This window comes from Podarcis vaucheri (assembly GCF_965113315.1).
Source record: "Podarcis vaucheri genome assembly, chromosome: 13".
Classification (NCBI taxonomy): Eukaryota; Metazoa; Chordata; class Lepidosauria; order Squamata; family Lacertidae; genus Podarcis; species Podarcis vaucheri.
The window spans coordinates 38,986,528-39,003,244 of record NC_138751.1 but is presented as its reverse complement, the minus strand read 5'-3'; the positions used below and the strand labels follow the sequence as shown (position 1 = coordinate 39,003,244).

The 16,717-nt window shown below is 43.4% G+C and overlaps 1 protein-coding gene and 1 long non-coding RNA gene across 4 annotated transcripts in view; one reads left to right on the top strand and one right to left on the bottom strand.

Moving 5' to 3' along the window:
- Positions 1 to 15,853, bottom strand: part of MYBPC2 (myosin binding protein C2) — a 64,830-nt gene extending 48,977 nt beyond the window's left edge. For 2 of the 3 annotated variants that reach the window (XM_082194292.1, XM_082194293.1), the window contains exon 1: positions 15,787 to 15,853. In XM_082194292.1, the coding sequence (XP_082050418.1) occupies positions 15,787 to 15,838 (52 nt within the window). In that variant the 5' untranslated portion in view covers positions 15,839 to 15,853. Of the gene's footprint in view, positions 1 to 13,904; positions 14,033 to 15,786 lie in introns of those variants that run through there. The other variant, XM_082194294.1, reaches the window with a different exon arrangement.
- LOC309516096 overlaps positions 1 to 16,717 on the top strand; it is a 48,948-nt gene that overhangs the window by 21,054 nt on the left and 11,177 nt on the right. The gene's annotated exons all lie outside the window — the stretch shown is intronic.

The window sequence follows — 16,717 nt, the reverse complement described above, 5'->3', positions numbered from 1 at the left end:
TTTTGTTTTGGGGTACAGTGGTACCTTGGGTTAAGTACTTAATTCGTTCCGGAGGTCCATACTTAACCTGAAACTGTTCTTAACCTGAAGCACCACTTTAGCTAATGGGGCCTCCTGCTGCTGCCGCGCTGCCCGAGCACGAGTTCTGTTCTCATCCTGAAGCAAAGTTCTTAACCTGAAGCACTATTTCTGGGTTAGCGGAGTCTGTAACCTGAAGCGTATGTAACCTGAAGCGTATGTAACCCAAGGTACCACTGTATTTCTGGGTTAGCAGAGTCTGTAACCTGAAGCGTATGTAACCCAAGGTACCACTGTATTTCTGGGTTAGCGGAGTCTGTAACCTGAAGCATATGTAACCCGAGGTACCACTGTATTTTATTTGTTTTCAGCACTTGGATGTGGGTTAAACCCAGCAGAGCACAACTGCTTCAGGGCTTGTTGAGCCTCTTCCGGGAGACATTGATTTAGCACTTTCCCACCTGCAAGGCCTTCATACCTTCCTGAGTGCCTGCCTGACCTTTCCTGGGCTCCGTCTCACATTGCCTTTTCGGGGACCCTGTGTCCTATTAGGGGCAGGGAGAGAAGACTGGGCTCCGTGCTGCTCCGAGGAAGGAGGCAGGGCCAAGAAACGTTTATAATTAGCTGCCTGGTTTTGAGCGGCTCTTGCCCAACCGCTAAAGTAACCCAACCCCCTGGCTGCAGCAGAATCCCCTGGGATCAGCAATTTAGGCCAGGCGGGCCTCTCAGCTTTCCCCTCCTTGCTTCTGTTCAGGGTGTTTGCTGTCACTAAGCCAAGGCTCCACATACAACACCCTTGTAGGTGAGAGAAACAGCCCCCCTGAAACGCATGTGTCTGGTCAGGGTGGCGTACTTCAGCCACAGCGATCAACTCTACAGAAATCTGCACCCAAAACGTACAGCGGTTTTCTCTCTTTGCACACCAAGAGAGCACACCCAGTATACCTTCAGATATGCACTGTGCTTACCCCCCACAAAAAAAACTATTTGCAGACTCACAGCAAGCCTGAAAGACGCAGATGACGTTTAAAAATGTTTTTATAGAATGCGTGTCTAATGCATAACCCAAATTGTCCACTGCCCACCTTCAATATTACAGGCTCTAAATTGGACGCCACGCCTACAATAAAACAAGCACCACACTGTGTGTGATCACAGAGCACCCATCAAGTTGTGCATATCAAACATGTAGCTTCAAAAACTGGGGCTTTTTTGTGTTATTTACAAGGATCAGCCCAGGAATATGTGAGTGATAGGAAATCTAGGAGTGAACATGTGCAGAGTGATATTCCATGACGACTGAATAGCCACAGCTTGACTCCATATATACTTGTAATTAGAGACACAACTTTGGGGCTGAAGGATTCCTGCTTTTACTGCTTTAAAAAATAAAATTTAACCACATCACTCAGTCATATTAAGATTTTGCAATGTAGCTTTTTAATGTTACCTTTAGTCACTGTTTTATACACACATATCCTACGAAAATGCTTAAATTACCAATGGGTAGGGCAGGGCATGTTGCCTCAGGCAGCAAATGTCGGTGTACAGCAACAGATTGTCAAATATAGTATTATTGTTATCACCATTGGGTTGTCTGCCCTACCCACTAAGACATTTTGAACTGTCTATGTTCCAGTATTCATAAAACACATAGCCTTGAACTCCACATGTACAAACGACAACTGAAATTCCATTTCTACAAAGTACGGCACTACACAATTAACATTCAATTACCAACAGGCCCTAATCTCTCGCTCTCACAAGCATGCGCCATAACAAGCATGGCATCTAACATGCCGGATATCACCATATGGATCCAGTTATACATACTGTTTTAGTGTTGCAGTTACTCTATATTGATTATATTTCATTTTGAGATGTTGTCGGCCACCCTGGGAAATACTTCTTTGAAGGATAGGCTATAAACCTCAGAATAAATCAACAGACATACAGGGAAACGCAAACTGTACACTGCAAAATATATGACAACCTCATAGATAGTCACTGATTGCAGTCTCAAAACCTACTGCTTAGGTAGTACTCAATACTCAGGAAGACAAAACGGGACCATCCACAAACAAGATGTACCTGTTAATGAGCTCAGGGGAATCCCAAGGTTTGCAGAAGTTAAAAAAAGAAGGGGGGGGAGCTCTTAATTGAGGCATGGGGGACATACACTCAAAAACGGCTCGGTGAGGACTGTATGTGCTTGGTGGCCACAGAATGCTGACTAATAGTTTGGGGAAGGATGGAAAGCTAGGTGGGAGGGGGATGGAAAGGAGTATTCTCAGCAGCAGCATGCTGCACTGCAACATTTTGTTGCAGATACCACTTGTACTTTCATCCCAGAAAAACTAGGCACCTACGGCGCATGCCTCAAGACTCACACAATCCACACACCCGCTTCAGTTATCAAGCAAACTAGACAGCGCAGCAACACACACACACAATATTTCTCCATCTGCAAATATATAAAAATGTCCTGGAATGCACCCTAGTGGGCATTAAGCTGCTTACTGCACACACACACACACACACACACACACACACACACACCACATTTAAATGTACTTTCCAAAGTGAAGAAAATCCGCAGCTAACTATAATTATGGGCTATGTATATATCCATGCGCACAGTGCAGATCATAGTCCATTGCATAGCAATCAGGCACACTGAAGTCCCACTGAAATTAAAGAGGCTTCTGTAGGCCAAAGGTTGCATACACACCGTACATTTAAAGCGCATGAAACCCCCCCAAGAATCCTGGGAATTGTGGTTTAACACCCAACAGCTATAATTCCCAGCACCCTTAACAAACTGCAGTTCCCAGGATTCTCTGGAGGGTGTCATGTGCTTTGAGGGCAAGCCGTGTCCTTTTAATGTATAGCGCGCACATGGCCTAACTCTGTGCTGGATGGTGACTCCAGTCGGCACATGCCTTGACATAACAGCTTTTGTGACAAATATAAACACGTTCACGATTGTGACAGTCACCCGCTATGACACTTGCCCACGCTGGTTGCCTACCACACTACAATCAGCATTCCCAAAGTGACAAGTAAATCCATGTGGCACAACAAACATCCCCGGACAATCTTACGAAGCAGCACAACCATATTTTAACTAACAAGTGGCCTGGAGAACGTCCAGAATATTCAGAGAATCCAAAGACCAGATAAATGATGGGTCTTGTTTATGCTAGCAGTTCTTCCTTTGCTTAAGTGCTTGTCCTGGCCTGTCTTCAAAGGCCTAGGTCCCCAAGTTAGCGCAGACCAGAAAAAGATATCAATAGATATTCCATGTCTTCCTTTATTTCTGCTCCCTAACTGCTCACAAGAGCAAACAATCCATTTATTTTGCGCTGTTACATTTGATAGCGCATCTTTCTTCCATCACTGAAACCAAGGCAAATATATGTGTAGGTTTTCGCCTGTCACCCATCCAGATAGTAACCAGACCCGGCCCTGCTTAGCTTCGGCAAGGAGGTGACATCATGTGCCTTCCCCCAAAGATCTTATTATGTACTCTCCACAAGTCATACCTATCTATCGACAACCACACAGGTGCTAACCTTATCACCTTGCAATAAAACGGACACAGCCCCCCCCCCCGAGTCCCTATTTTCCATGGCTGAGAGCATCGTTTTGCAGGATGGAGAGAGACTGGCTGCTGGATTGAAAACTGTGGCTTACTTGGGGGGGGGGATGCAAGCACTACCCCAAAAAAGTACAGTGGTACCTCAGGTTAAGAACTCAATTTGTTCCGGAGGTCCGTACTTAACCTGAAACTGTTCTTAACCTGAAGCACCACTTTAGCTAATGGGGCCTCCTGCTGTTGTTGCGCCGCCAGAGCACGATTTCTGTTCTCATCCTGAAGCAAAGTTCTTAACCCGAGGTAATATTTCTGGGTTAGCGGAGTCTGTAACCTGAAGCGTATGTAACCTGAGGTACCATTGTAGTTCATTCTGACCCCCTGACCCCACTGCCCCACTCACTTTCCCATGATTACTCAACAGAAAGGTATTCTGCCACAAAAACTTATGGAATATGCAGAAATGGTGAAACTTACCGGAAGAATAAGAAATCAAGCTAAGCTTTTTATAAAAGAATGGAAATGGTTTATTGCAGATAAATTGTAAACAGATAAGAACACGGGCAGGATTATTGTAACAACCTGCAGTTTCATAAGAGTATATATTTAAAGATGAATAAATGAACAAATTAAGTTAATTTGGATATGCAGAGGTTATTAAAAGTAAATTTAAGGAACCGCAGAAAGAGGGGGAAGGAAGTCAAGTTTTGAAATGTCAAAGTGAATGTAAAGTTAGTGAAATGTATAAACCTGAAAAGTAGGAAGGAAGGAAGGAAGGAAGGAAGGAAGGAAGGAAGGAAGGAAGGAAGGAAGGAAGGAAGGAAGGTATTCTGCGCATACTAAGTATAACGTCATAATATATGCCCAGGAAACAAAAGTCCTACTGGGCACCTTAAATATAAATATAGTAAATAAAGAGCAAAATAAACTGGGTGTTAAAATCAGCCTGCAGTCCTAAACCAGCGTACTTAAAATTCATCTCCATCAAAATCAATAAGACTTTGTCAGAGAAAATATTACTTGGGAGCCTTAATATGAAATACACCATTATTCCTTTAACTTGTAGGGCACGGTTTGGTTGACACCACCAGAAGCACACTTTGCCCAGAGGAGGGTTTAGGGGAGCACGACCGGTTCGCCCGCACTGGGCGCCAAGCTGAGAGGAAGCTGCAACAATGATGAACAGAAGGCGAGAGAGGAGGGCGCCCCAAATTTTGGCATCACATAGGGCACCACTGAAATTCTAAAGCCCAAAGTCCACCCCTGCTTTGCCTATCATGTGCCTCTTTTGGTAATTACCCCAAAGCGCCTCCGTTCCAGCTTGCATCCCTCCTATTGGCTCCTCTGAATCAGGGCTTGTCAGAATTTTGTTAGTGAGTCTGCTAAAGCTGTTGTTCTGCCAGCTTCAGAGCTTTCTCTCCAGGGTGTCTATAAGTTATAACTCTCGACGGGGTTGGAACTGGATGCATCTTGTGCCTAATGCACATGCATTTAAATGCTCACAGCAGGAACGTTGAGATGCCAGCAGCACAAAACCTGCCATCTGGCCATTACACAATGCTGGTGAGAGGCCCATGTTAAACTGTTGATAACAGATTAAAAGACAATAACTATGTTTTTCTTGCATCTCTTTAACCATTTTATATATATATATATATATATATATATATATATATATATATATGCACATGCACAAATGTTATGCAGATTGCCAGCATCTTTTGTCCTCTTTTTTTGGCAATGCCTTTATTGCAAGTGGCCATTCTGCCAAGTATCCTCTGATGAGCCCTCTGTAACACTGGTGGGCACCTTTCAGTCTTATTTTGTAGTGACAGCAGCAAAAGCACTCAAAAAAATGGCTGGGGGCTGCCATTTTAATTCCCCCCAATTTCCCCCAGTGTCGCAAAGCACCTAATGTAGTGTTACTCCAGGGCATTGTGGGAAATTCCCCAATGTATCCTCTCAACAGAATTAAGGAGTATCCCGATCAGCTGCTCAGAATGGGGTTGGTTAGGGCCACATGGCTTGCCACATAGAATCACAGAACTGTAGAGTTGAAAGGTACCACAAGCGTCGTCTAGCCCAACCCCCAGCAATGCAAGAACCTTTTTGCCCAGAACCTTTTGTAGGTCTCAAACCTACAATCCTGAGATTAAGAATCTCATTCTCTACCAACTGAGCTATCCCAGCTGGTTCATATGGTAGTAAGACAATGCCTGCCATCACAGACCTGCATATATATCTTCCTCTTTTCTTCCCCCCTCTGCTGCCAAAGTCCATTGCCTCTCCCGGCAATACATCTATCAGAGGCGATGATGGGATCAGGGAAATCTAAGTGATGAGCTTTTCCAGGACTGTTCCACTTCAGGGTGAAGGGGTGTGCTTGTGTGATGTATCAGCGTTCCTCCATGGGAAGAAAATTCCATAAAGCAAGCAAACTAAGCATAGATATAAGGGGTTGGATGCAACACCAGTCATACTCATGGCCAACCTACTGAAATTCATGGGCATGAACCAGAGGCCTTTTTTACTAGGAGTTTTAGGTGCAGAGATACCAAAGGAACAGAAATGATTATTTATGTATGTGACAACAGCAGCGCGGATACTGCTGGCCCAGAGATGGAAAGAAGATAAAGTCCTGACCAGAGACGAATGGCTGATGAAGATGATGGACTACGCCGAAAAGGCAAAAATGACCGGGAAAATCAGAAACCAAGGAGAGAGGAACTTTAATAAGGAATGAGGAAAAATTACAGTGTATTTAAGAGAACACTGTAAACAACTAAAAACTTCAGCAGGATTTGAGTAACACTTCTTAAGTACTAAAAACTAAGGGGGGAAATGAACTATTTAAGAAAAACAGAGAAATTATGTGAGGCAGTTGAAAAAGATTGAAAATGGTAACCATGGAAGGGTGGAGGGGAGTCTAAGGATTCAGAGAATCCTAAATGATGATGATCAGGCATGTCCAACAGGTAGACCATGATCCGCTGGTAGATCAGTGGACATCTGTGGTAGATCACTGGTAGATCACTGGCTTCCCCCAAAGAACCCCAGAAACTTTGGCTCCTCTAAAAAAAGCTCTACATCTTTGCCCTGCACCCCTCAAAAACAGGACTCTCCTCCTCCCTAAAAAGCTCAATAACTTTGACCTGCACCCCAAAAAAGGGAGTAGATCACTGCCAGCTGGCCACCCCGCTGATGATGATGTTTAACATTTGAATTTAAATGTGTAGTGTAAAACTCAATAAAAAAAAGATTATGTAAAAAAAGAAGAAATTAATGGACATGACTAACTTACGCCCATTGATTTCAATGGATTGGCTCTGATTATGCTTAACATTGGCTAGAACCTGATAAGCTATCCCCCCCCCCATAGGTTGGAAAGATTGTGGAGTATTCCTCCCCTTGTAGCCTGAAGTGGTACGGTCCTGAAAAAGCTTCACCTATTGGCTCTAAACCACCTTTTAGAATCATGCTGTTCCGAGGCAGTTGCCAATTTAAGCATCCTGCTTGCCTCTGCCGCATGAAAGATCTGGCCCAACTGCGCAAACAACTCGGCTGGTTGCTTGGGGCAACTGTGTATGTATTTAAGGGCATCGTTCCAACGAAGCACCAGGCAGTCTGAGAGCTGTGATGCCGCACAGGGTGCTGGTCTGTAATGCTCGGATCTTGCAGCACAACTGCTTCAGGGGGGAAAGACTCCACGACATGGAGAATCGGGGCCTTTTTTGCAGCTCCTAAGCCAGGCAAAGGGAACAGCCTCAGACTGTGGCATCCCTTTGGGTGTTGCGACTTCCCCTGGCATGGACATAGCCAGGGGGGCAGCTGCCCCTCCTAAATCAAGTAAATAAATAACAATACTGTACTTAACGAAAAGCAGAAATAATCAGAATATTTGAAATTGAGATGCCCTACTACAAAAAAGGCTCTGCTCAGCCGTACACGACTTGTATCGGACAGCGGTCATTCAGTACCTTGCGGAGAGTGAAGAACTGGCTAAGGTCAACGATGATAAGGGAACGTTTCAATGGGCTACGTTTAAATGCTGAGGTTTTCAGCAAATCCAATAAAACTTGTTCAGGTTTTGTTTTTTTTAAGATGAGAAAAGGCGTGTTCTTTGTAATTTTGCAAAACATACCCATTAACCGCATGAAAGCTACTCTCTAGTGTTAATTTTGATGGTTTCGTTTTTATTTAACTTCCTAGTTTTCCAATGACTGAAGATTTTGACAGATTTTTTTTCTGAGCGCTTGGAGTCAAAAATAATTTAAAACAAATTTGGTCGAGACATTTCATTCCGATTCGGCTAGACAGAGCCAGACAGAGGATGACGACAGGTGGGTGTCCTGCCCCCCCCACTAACATAAATCCTGGCTACTCTCATGTCCCCTGCATTTGATCCCCGATTGTTTACATCCGTTGCACTTAAGCATTATGGAATCATAGAGTTGAAAGGGACCTGCTTACAGCATCCTTGACAAATGGCCTTCCACCTTTCAAGGTTGTTGGATCCACTGTCAAACAGCTCTTTGAAACATCCCTTACAAGAGCCCTGCAGGGCAAGCCAGTAGTACTATTCACACCATGAGTAGACAAACTAAGGCCCGGGGGCCAGATCCGGCTCAATCGCCTTCTAAATCTGACCCACAGACGGTCCGGGAATCAGCGTGTTTTTACATGAGTAGAAGGTGTTCTTTTATTTAAAATGCATATCTGGGTTATTTGTAGGGCATAGGAATTCATTCATTCCCCGCAAAAAAATATACAGTGGTGCCTCGCAAGACGAAAATAATCCGTTCTGTGATTCTCTCCACTCTGCCTCTCATGGGTCTTTAATGGAGGTGAGATTTGAACTGGGAACTTGGTTTCCTGATAGGGTGCATTTCCCAAAAAAGGCATAAATTTGCAAGTGCCATTAAAAAGCAGAGACATCACCTTGCCGGCAAAGCTCCATATAGTTCAAGCTATGGTTTTCCCAGTAGTGATGTATGGAAGTGAGAGCTGGACCATAAAGAAGGCTGATCGCCAAAGAATTGATGCTTTTGAATTATGGTGCTGGGGGAGACTCTTGAGTCCCATGGACTGCAAGAAGATCAAACCTCTCCATTCTTAAGGAAATCAGCCCTGAGTGCTCACTAGAAGGACAGATCCTGAAGCTGAGGTTCCAATACTTTGGCCACCTCATGAGAAGAGAAGACTCCCTGGAAAAGACCCAGATGTTGGGAAAGATGGAGGGCACAAGGAGAAGGGGACGATAGAGGACGAGATGGTTGGACAGTGTTCTCAAAGCTACAAACATGAGTTTGACCAAACTGCGGGAGGCAGTGGAAGACAGGAGTGCCTGGTGTGCTCTGGTCACAAAGAGCCGGACACGACTAAACGACTAAATAACAACAAAAAGTTATGTGTATAGATGCACATTCAGAAATAATAGCTGTCATTTAAATAGAAATATCTCTGACCCATCTGATGCCTGGGTGCTAACTGCTGATGGGCAACTTTGGGGCTCCCATTCTCCCTTCCTGGGGTTTGTTATCTTTAGACTAGGTGGCCGGACAGCCCTTCAAATAGAGGATACTTTCACATATAAGATTGCCCTCTAACAGTCCTTCAAACAGATGGGACAACCACTTTCACTACCTCTGAAACAGAGGCCTGTCCTCACTCAGGTAGAACACTTGGTTACCCTACCTCTAGGCTCAAAGCTCACGCTCTCTTTTTTTAAAATTACATCTTTACTGGTTTTTCAATTAATTTACAGCCATCGTTTTCATACACATCAACATTCACAATTTACAATTGAACACAATAAAGATTCCACCATTGAACATGTATGCATAAACAAAAAGGAAAATGAAAATTATGTCACTTATCTACTTATTTTGTTGTTACTTTGTTTGCACCTCTTACTTGGGTCCATAGAATTCTATGTTATATGCTTTTCCTATTGTATCTAATATCCCATTTACCATCTTTTCCACTGTTTCTACTAGATATCTTTACAAGGGTCATTCTAGCCCAGCCAAAAATTGTTAAATCGCCGCAGTAATCTTCCAGATATATATTTTTTTTAATTATTCCAATTGTTGTTAAATTTTTGGTACTCTTGGGTCTCTTAACTGCCCTGTCAGCTCACACTTTCAACCAGCCATGCCAGCTCTCAAGAATTCATTTCTGTTTTAGCCAACCAGCCAACTCTTTTTGCTTTCTGGATATTGTTCTCTCTTTTTCTTTAGCCAAAATTAGGTCATCAGCAAATGTTTCTTTAATACATTTAACCCCTGCCCCTGTCTATCAAATACACACGCACACAGAAGCCCTCCTTCAAAAAATAATCTGCAAAAAACTGACCACCTCTCCCCTCCCCTTACCCCTGAAAGATGACGCCTTCTTCCTGGTCTCGTGCTCCCCAAGTACTGTAGAACTACACCACTTTCCTGCTTACCCTTTTATGCTGGGCTGATTGCACCTGCTAGGTGATACTGACGTGCGATGCATATTGGCACAGAGGCATGGAAAGGCTGACTCCATCCCATTATCCACCCCTCCCAGGCTCTGACGCAATGGCTGTTGGTCCTGGGGCGACATTCCCGCAACCTCATCCATGCCACCTTCTCTCCAAGCCACTCCCACTGGCATCTTGCACCCTCTAGCAGAAGGCATTTCTGCTCCACCGATTGCATAAGCACGAGGCGAGAATCACGTGTGGTGGGAGGTTGCAAGAAAGGTCATCGGATCCAACCCTCTGCTCCAGCGATCAGCCCGCAGTGGGTCAGGAGCAGAGAGCAGGAGCAACAGTATACAACCATGAGGGTCTGCAGAACAGAGAGCTTGAGTAAGTGAGCCAGGTTATGTGCTCCGATGCCCCCTCTAGGGTCAAACCAAGGTATTGCACTTCCCTTGCACAGTGTCTCAGAGGAGGGGGGGGCAATTTAGGTTCTCCTTGGTCTGTGACAACTCCCACTTGTAAGTGGATGGGGTTATTTTAGCTGCATCAGGACACAAATTTGGAGAATGAGCCCGATATTAGTATATAGGTTCTGGGGTTATTACAATCAGTAAAATGGATTACGTGTTCTCCTCCGCTTGTCAAGATGTATTGTAAGAATAACAAATGTCTATCCTTTCCCCACTCTTTTAATAATAATAATTATTATTATTATATTATTATTATTACTTATACGCCACACATCTGACTGGTTTGCCCCAGTCACTCTGGGCGGCTTCCAGCAAAATATAAAAACTTAACTAGTTGGATCCACCTTCAAAGTGTAATCAAATAATCAGCTAGTTCAACCGATCAAAAAAAATTCTATCGACTAAAAAGTTAATGCCAAAAGGTGTTCCAATTAATTGGGTGGGGTTTAGTTGTTGTTTTAAGTCACTTTTAATACAAATATGGCAGATGGGCAATTTTAAAAAGGATTTGCTTTCTTGCTTCAGAATGATAGTTTTCACTCAAACGCAGAATTATGCGTATCTAACTGATTGATTAATCAACTACTGGAATGAACTAAAAGTCATGCAACTGAGGCTACAGTCTCCCCAGGGAGTAAGTCCCATGAAACTCAATAGACTTTACTTTGCAGTGAACACGCCAAGATTGCACTGTAAGATTTTTTGCAAGCCGCTTTGAGGTTTTCTACAATCAAGCGCAGTATATAAATTTCGTGAAGTAAAAAACATAAATAAATACGACTGCAATCCCTGTACACACTTCTCCGGGACTAGCTGAGCTGAGCGGAAAATTGCGGTGTGAACCCCCTCTTAACTACTAGTTTGTTTTTGGTTTTCCTGAAGGAAAAACTCTGGTCCTTGGAGACTTAGAGAGGAGTTAAAGAGATAAAAGGTTTTAAATTTACAGAACGAAATTGGTAAAACAAAGGATGTGTCAGGAGACAGAATTCTTCCTAGAAACACTTATATTTATATATTAAATTCAGTGGATGTTACAGACTTCTAAACAAGGCAGTGAACATACAGCTTTTCAATTATTTCACTTCAATTCCTTAAACTGATTTGTGTAGGTGCTACAGCTTAATAATACTTTGGTTCTTATACAAGGTGGTACTTTCTGTCAGTTTCCCAGCCTTCTATATAACACACTCCCAAGGCTCCTCTAGCAGTATAACAGACCCAAAGGATCACCACACCCTCTCCTGATAGTTTGGGGGTTGCACCGCGAGGTTTCTTGTAACTGGGCGACATTACCATTAAATGCAACACAGCTAGTCAATTTAACCCACGGCAAATGCTTTCCCCTAACTTGAGAAAGGTTCAAACGGTGCAAAGGAAAGGCTCCCAGAACCTGCTGCCCCATCCTGGGATCGTAGGTTTGGCTTCGCTTGCCCGCAGGAGTGCTGCCAGTTACTATTATGAGAAGGGACTTCGCTTTGCACATTTTGACCGCTAGATTAAAAATTTCCTGCAGTCAGACTTCTCTAGTGATCAGGATGCCGGTGGGTGACTGACATCCAAGCGCCTTTATATACAGATACGAGAGATGATTTATTAGCTGTGAACGAAGGATCGGAGTATATATCGAGGCAAAGAAGTATCAGCTATCATAAGTGATGTAGCCATCTGTTGATGGGGGAGGGGGGTGCAGAAAGGAGGGAGAGATGGTTGCCCCTCATCTCATTATTTCTATACGTGTCAATATATGTGTGTGGACAATATTGAAATTTAATTTCCATCATAATTTCCATATCATCATCATCATGATTATTACTATTAGCAATGGCCACGCTAATATCAATATACATCCATTGTACAAAATAACACTGAAATTAAAGAGGGAAGGAGATACTGGAATAGAATTTATTCAGCCTGAAATGTACCAGTCAAAATATTTGCAAGCGGCACTGAAAAACAAAAATGGAAAAAGTAGACCTCTCCACGTGCTCTGTTCTTAAGAATTCGCCTTGCTTTTAAGTTTAATTGAAATTTCTTGGAATCCGTAAATTATAATAAACACAAAGAAGCATAGCCACATACACAAAAGAGAAGCTCAGAGGGGAAGGAATTGAACCTGGCTCCTAATCTGACAATCTAACCACTACTCTTCACTGTTTTTCTTGATAAGTCTTTTATAGGGAGGCGAAATTCTTAGCTAGGGGAACAAAAACTGATACGAGGTCTCTTCCCTCCCTTTCTCTCATATTTTAAGGTATATTCCTAATTGCAAACAATTTGCTCTTGCTTGTTTCAGCCTCTTAGAATGCAATGTGGGGGATGCCTTGTATTTTATTTGAGGCAGCAACAGAGCATCAATATTTTGGGGCGTTTTAGAACCATGCTTGGCACTCTGCCACACCTCTTTGCAGCCCGTCTCTAGTTGCCCCTTCCATGCGGGATGTGTGTGTCTTTGCAAACGACCCACCTTTGGTGGGCCTGATGTGCCATTTCCAAATATTTCCTGGAGCAGCTTGGGAAGGAACACACACAAGAGAGAGGCAACGAGCGCGGTTCTCTGCTTAACATTTGTCCGAGATCTGAACACACCAGGCCCTCACGATCTAAGAGTGGCTTTATTCCAACCACAGATTCTTCGATTTCCATTCTTCGTTAGCAAGGACCGCGCAAGGCAGCTCAGAGGCGACTGAAGCCTCACATGGAAGCATGCACAAAAGGCAGATTCTTACATGCACAGGAGAACCCAAAAACAACGTGATGGAGGACCCAGGGACCAAAACCACTGTGTGATTGGGGGAAACATCCAACCATCACCATCCTCAATGGGTGCCGTCAGGACAGGATTATAGGGCAAGGAGTCCTGGGCCCCACTCAGCAGAAATATCACGAGGGTCCCCAAAACACTAGCAGGGATGACTTTACACACTGCAAATTACATAATCTAATACACCGTAGCTGTCAACCTTCCCCTTTTTTGAGGGAAATTCCCTTATTCCAGCACCGCTTCCTGCTGCTATCCTGGATTGTTAGATATCCCGTAGACTGTCCCCGGGACAGGTGAGGCTGCTGATCCCTTATTTTCGAGGTTGCTGATCCCTTATTTTCAAATCTGAAAGTTGACCGCTATGAATACACTGTCTATAGAAGCCCCCTTCCCACTGTACGGTTATTAAATCTGGAGTCTAAAATTACCAAATTGCACCACGGACCACCCTAATAGGCCCAACATCCACTTCTCTCTCTCTCTCTCTCTCTCTCTCTCTCTCTCTCTCTCTCTCCCTCCCTCCCTCCCTCCCTCCCTTTTATTTTATTAAAAAGAGTTCCTCAGCATCTCTGCCTAGGTGACCTTTATGACACACCTAAGGACCCTTACCAGGCTTGGCGGGTTCAGGCATGGCTGTAATCTCTGGGCTGATACGCTGTGCCTGTCTGAGTTTGGGATCTCCCTGGAGAATGCACTTGGCTGGGTCGCTTTAAAGACCCAGCAAAGGGGACACTGAGAAGGCGTCACCTGACCCCCGGGGACCATTGCCAAATTCCAGAGCTGTGGCATAAACGTCTTCAAATCCCGGGCTTGGCCTTACTAGAAAAAGAACCCAGCTGGTGGGTTGGGAGGGAGAGGGAAAGGCAGCCAGGAGCCAAGTTAGACACAGATTTGTTCAAGGGAACAGCACCTCCATGAAAAGGGGCATAAATATTTCCCAAAACATTGCTCCTTTAAGACACAAAACAAAGGAAACCATATTGGCCACAAGAAAATCCTTTAAAAATAATATTTTTAAAAATGTTTTTTTCCTAACTAAAAAAAGAAAGAAATTCCTTTAAAAATCCACTGTTTACATACCCACCAACATTTCTCCAATGAAAATAGGGACTTCTATTATTATTATTATTATTATTATTATTATTATTATTATTATTACTATTGACACAAAACAAAGCAAACCATATTGGCCACAAGAAAATCCTTTAAAAATAATAATCATAAATATTTTTTTCCTAATAAATGAAAGAAATTCCTTTAAAAATCCACTGTTTACATACCCACCAACATTTCTCAAATGAAAATAGGGAGAAATTATTATTATTATTATTATTATTATTATTATTATTATTATTATTATTATTTAAACCCCACCCATCTGACCGGGTTGCCCCAGCCACTTTGGGCAGCTTCCAACATATACAAAAACATAATATAACATTAAACATTTTAAAAACTTCCCTATACAGGGCTGCCTTCAGGTGTCTTCTAAAGGTTGTATAGTTACTTATCTCCTTGGCTCGGGGGGGTTGCAAAACTCCATATCGGCCAACACTTCTCTGATGAAAAGAGGGATATTCCAGGATAAAATCAGAAACCAGGATGGCTTCTGCAAATCCGGAACCGCCTCTGGAAAATACACTTGGAGGGTCTGTGTTTATCATAAAATAACGAGCAAGCTTTTCTGAGTTCTCCAGAATTCTCCATCATCAGCCGCTACCCTGACGAAGAACTCTGGATAATTCAAAAGCTTGCTCTCTATTTTGCAACATTTTTGTTTGACCTAAAAAGAAAAGGTACTGCCCATCTGCGGACGTCGGAGCCCCTTAAGGCAGTGCTTAATAAACCAAAGTTGTACATTTGATTTTGATTATTTGTTTCCCACAGCTCAGAGAACCTAAAGGTGGCTTAGGTAAAGGTAAAGGGACCACTGACTATTAGGTCCAGTCATGACTGACTGTGGGGTTGCGGCGCTCATCTCGCTTTATTGGCCGAGGGAGCCGGCGTACAGCTTCCAGGTCATGTGGCCAGCATGACTAAGCCGCTTCTGGCAAACCAGAGCAGCACTCGGAAACGCTGTTTACCTTCCCGTCTGAGTGGTACCTATTTATCTACTTGCACTTGGACATGCTTTCTAACTGCTAGGTTGGCAGAAGCAGGGACCGAGCAACAGGAGCTCACCCCGTCGTGGGGATTCGAACCGCCGACCTTCTGATCGGCAAGTCCTAGGATCTGTGGTTTAACCCACAGCACCACCCACGTTACAGACTTCCAAAGCAGTCTAAAATGCCAGTAGCAAAACAAATCAACACAGCCTAAAAAAGCAAATAAATTGGTGGAGAGCAGCTAGGAGCAAATAATATGAATGGCCATTAAATTCAAGGCCCAAATTAACAGGGCAGCATTTGAAAGATAATAATGATAACAGGCAAGTGCAGTTATTAGGGCAAGAGTTTACTCTCTAGGGGTGTCACCACAGAGAAGGCCTTACCTCCAGCAGCCAAATATCTGATCTCTAGGCAAGTAGGACATATAACCGCCATGGAAGATCTTCCTTCCAGTGCAAAGGTCCTAGACGTAGTTGGGCTCTGACACCTGTCAATCACAGGCAGTCTTGCCAATAGACAAGAATGATGGCAAATGGAGTTCTCAGTCCCCATGGCCTGGAAAACTGTCACCTTCCTTCCTTCTTCAGATGACATTTGATGGCGCATTAGCCCTGGTAAAGAAAATGTCACTCGCATCCATGCCAGACATTTAAAGCACTCATACCATTTTAACAGTCATGGCTCCCCCACCCCCAATAATCCTGGGAACTGTAGTTTGTCACAGAGCTACAAACTCCATTTCCCAGGATTCTTTGGGGGAAGCCATGGCAGTGATCTGCTTTTATAAGACAGCCTTCCTGTTCCTGTTCTGCCAGTTTAGCAATTTCCATTAAAACAATGCATTTGTGTGCGTTGTATGTGTTTTCAGGCACACTTCTGCCTATTAAACACATTTTTTGACACACTGGTTGTAGACCCTCCAAGTGTCTCTATTTTCCAGGGACAGCCCTGGATTTACAGAAGCCATCCCGGCATCATGGACTACTGCCATGAAGTCTTGCAATGATAATAACAATAACAATAATAATTTATATGCCACCAGCCACTCAGGGCGGCTTGCAACAATTAATTTTAAAAAATCATAGAAAACATCGAACATTAAAAACCTCCCTAAACAGGACTGCCCTCAGATGTCTTCTAAAAGTCAGATAGTTGTTTATTTCCTTGACAATAACTACTATATCAATTCATTACAATTGACCAACTTTAACAATAAATAAACAATAATTGAAAAATTACAAAACCTCTCTTTTCACTTACTCGAGTTTTCATATTTAACTTTTATCTCTTTATCTCTTTCTTAGCAGGTCCAAA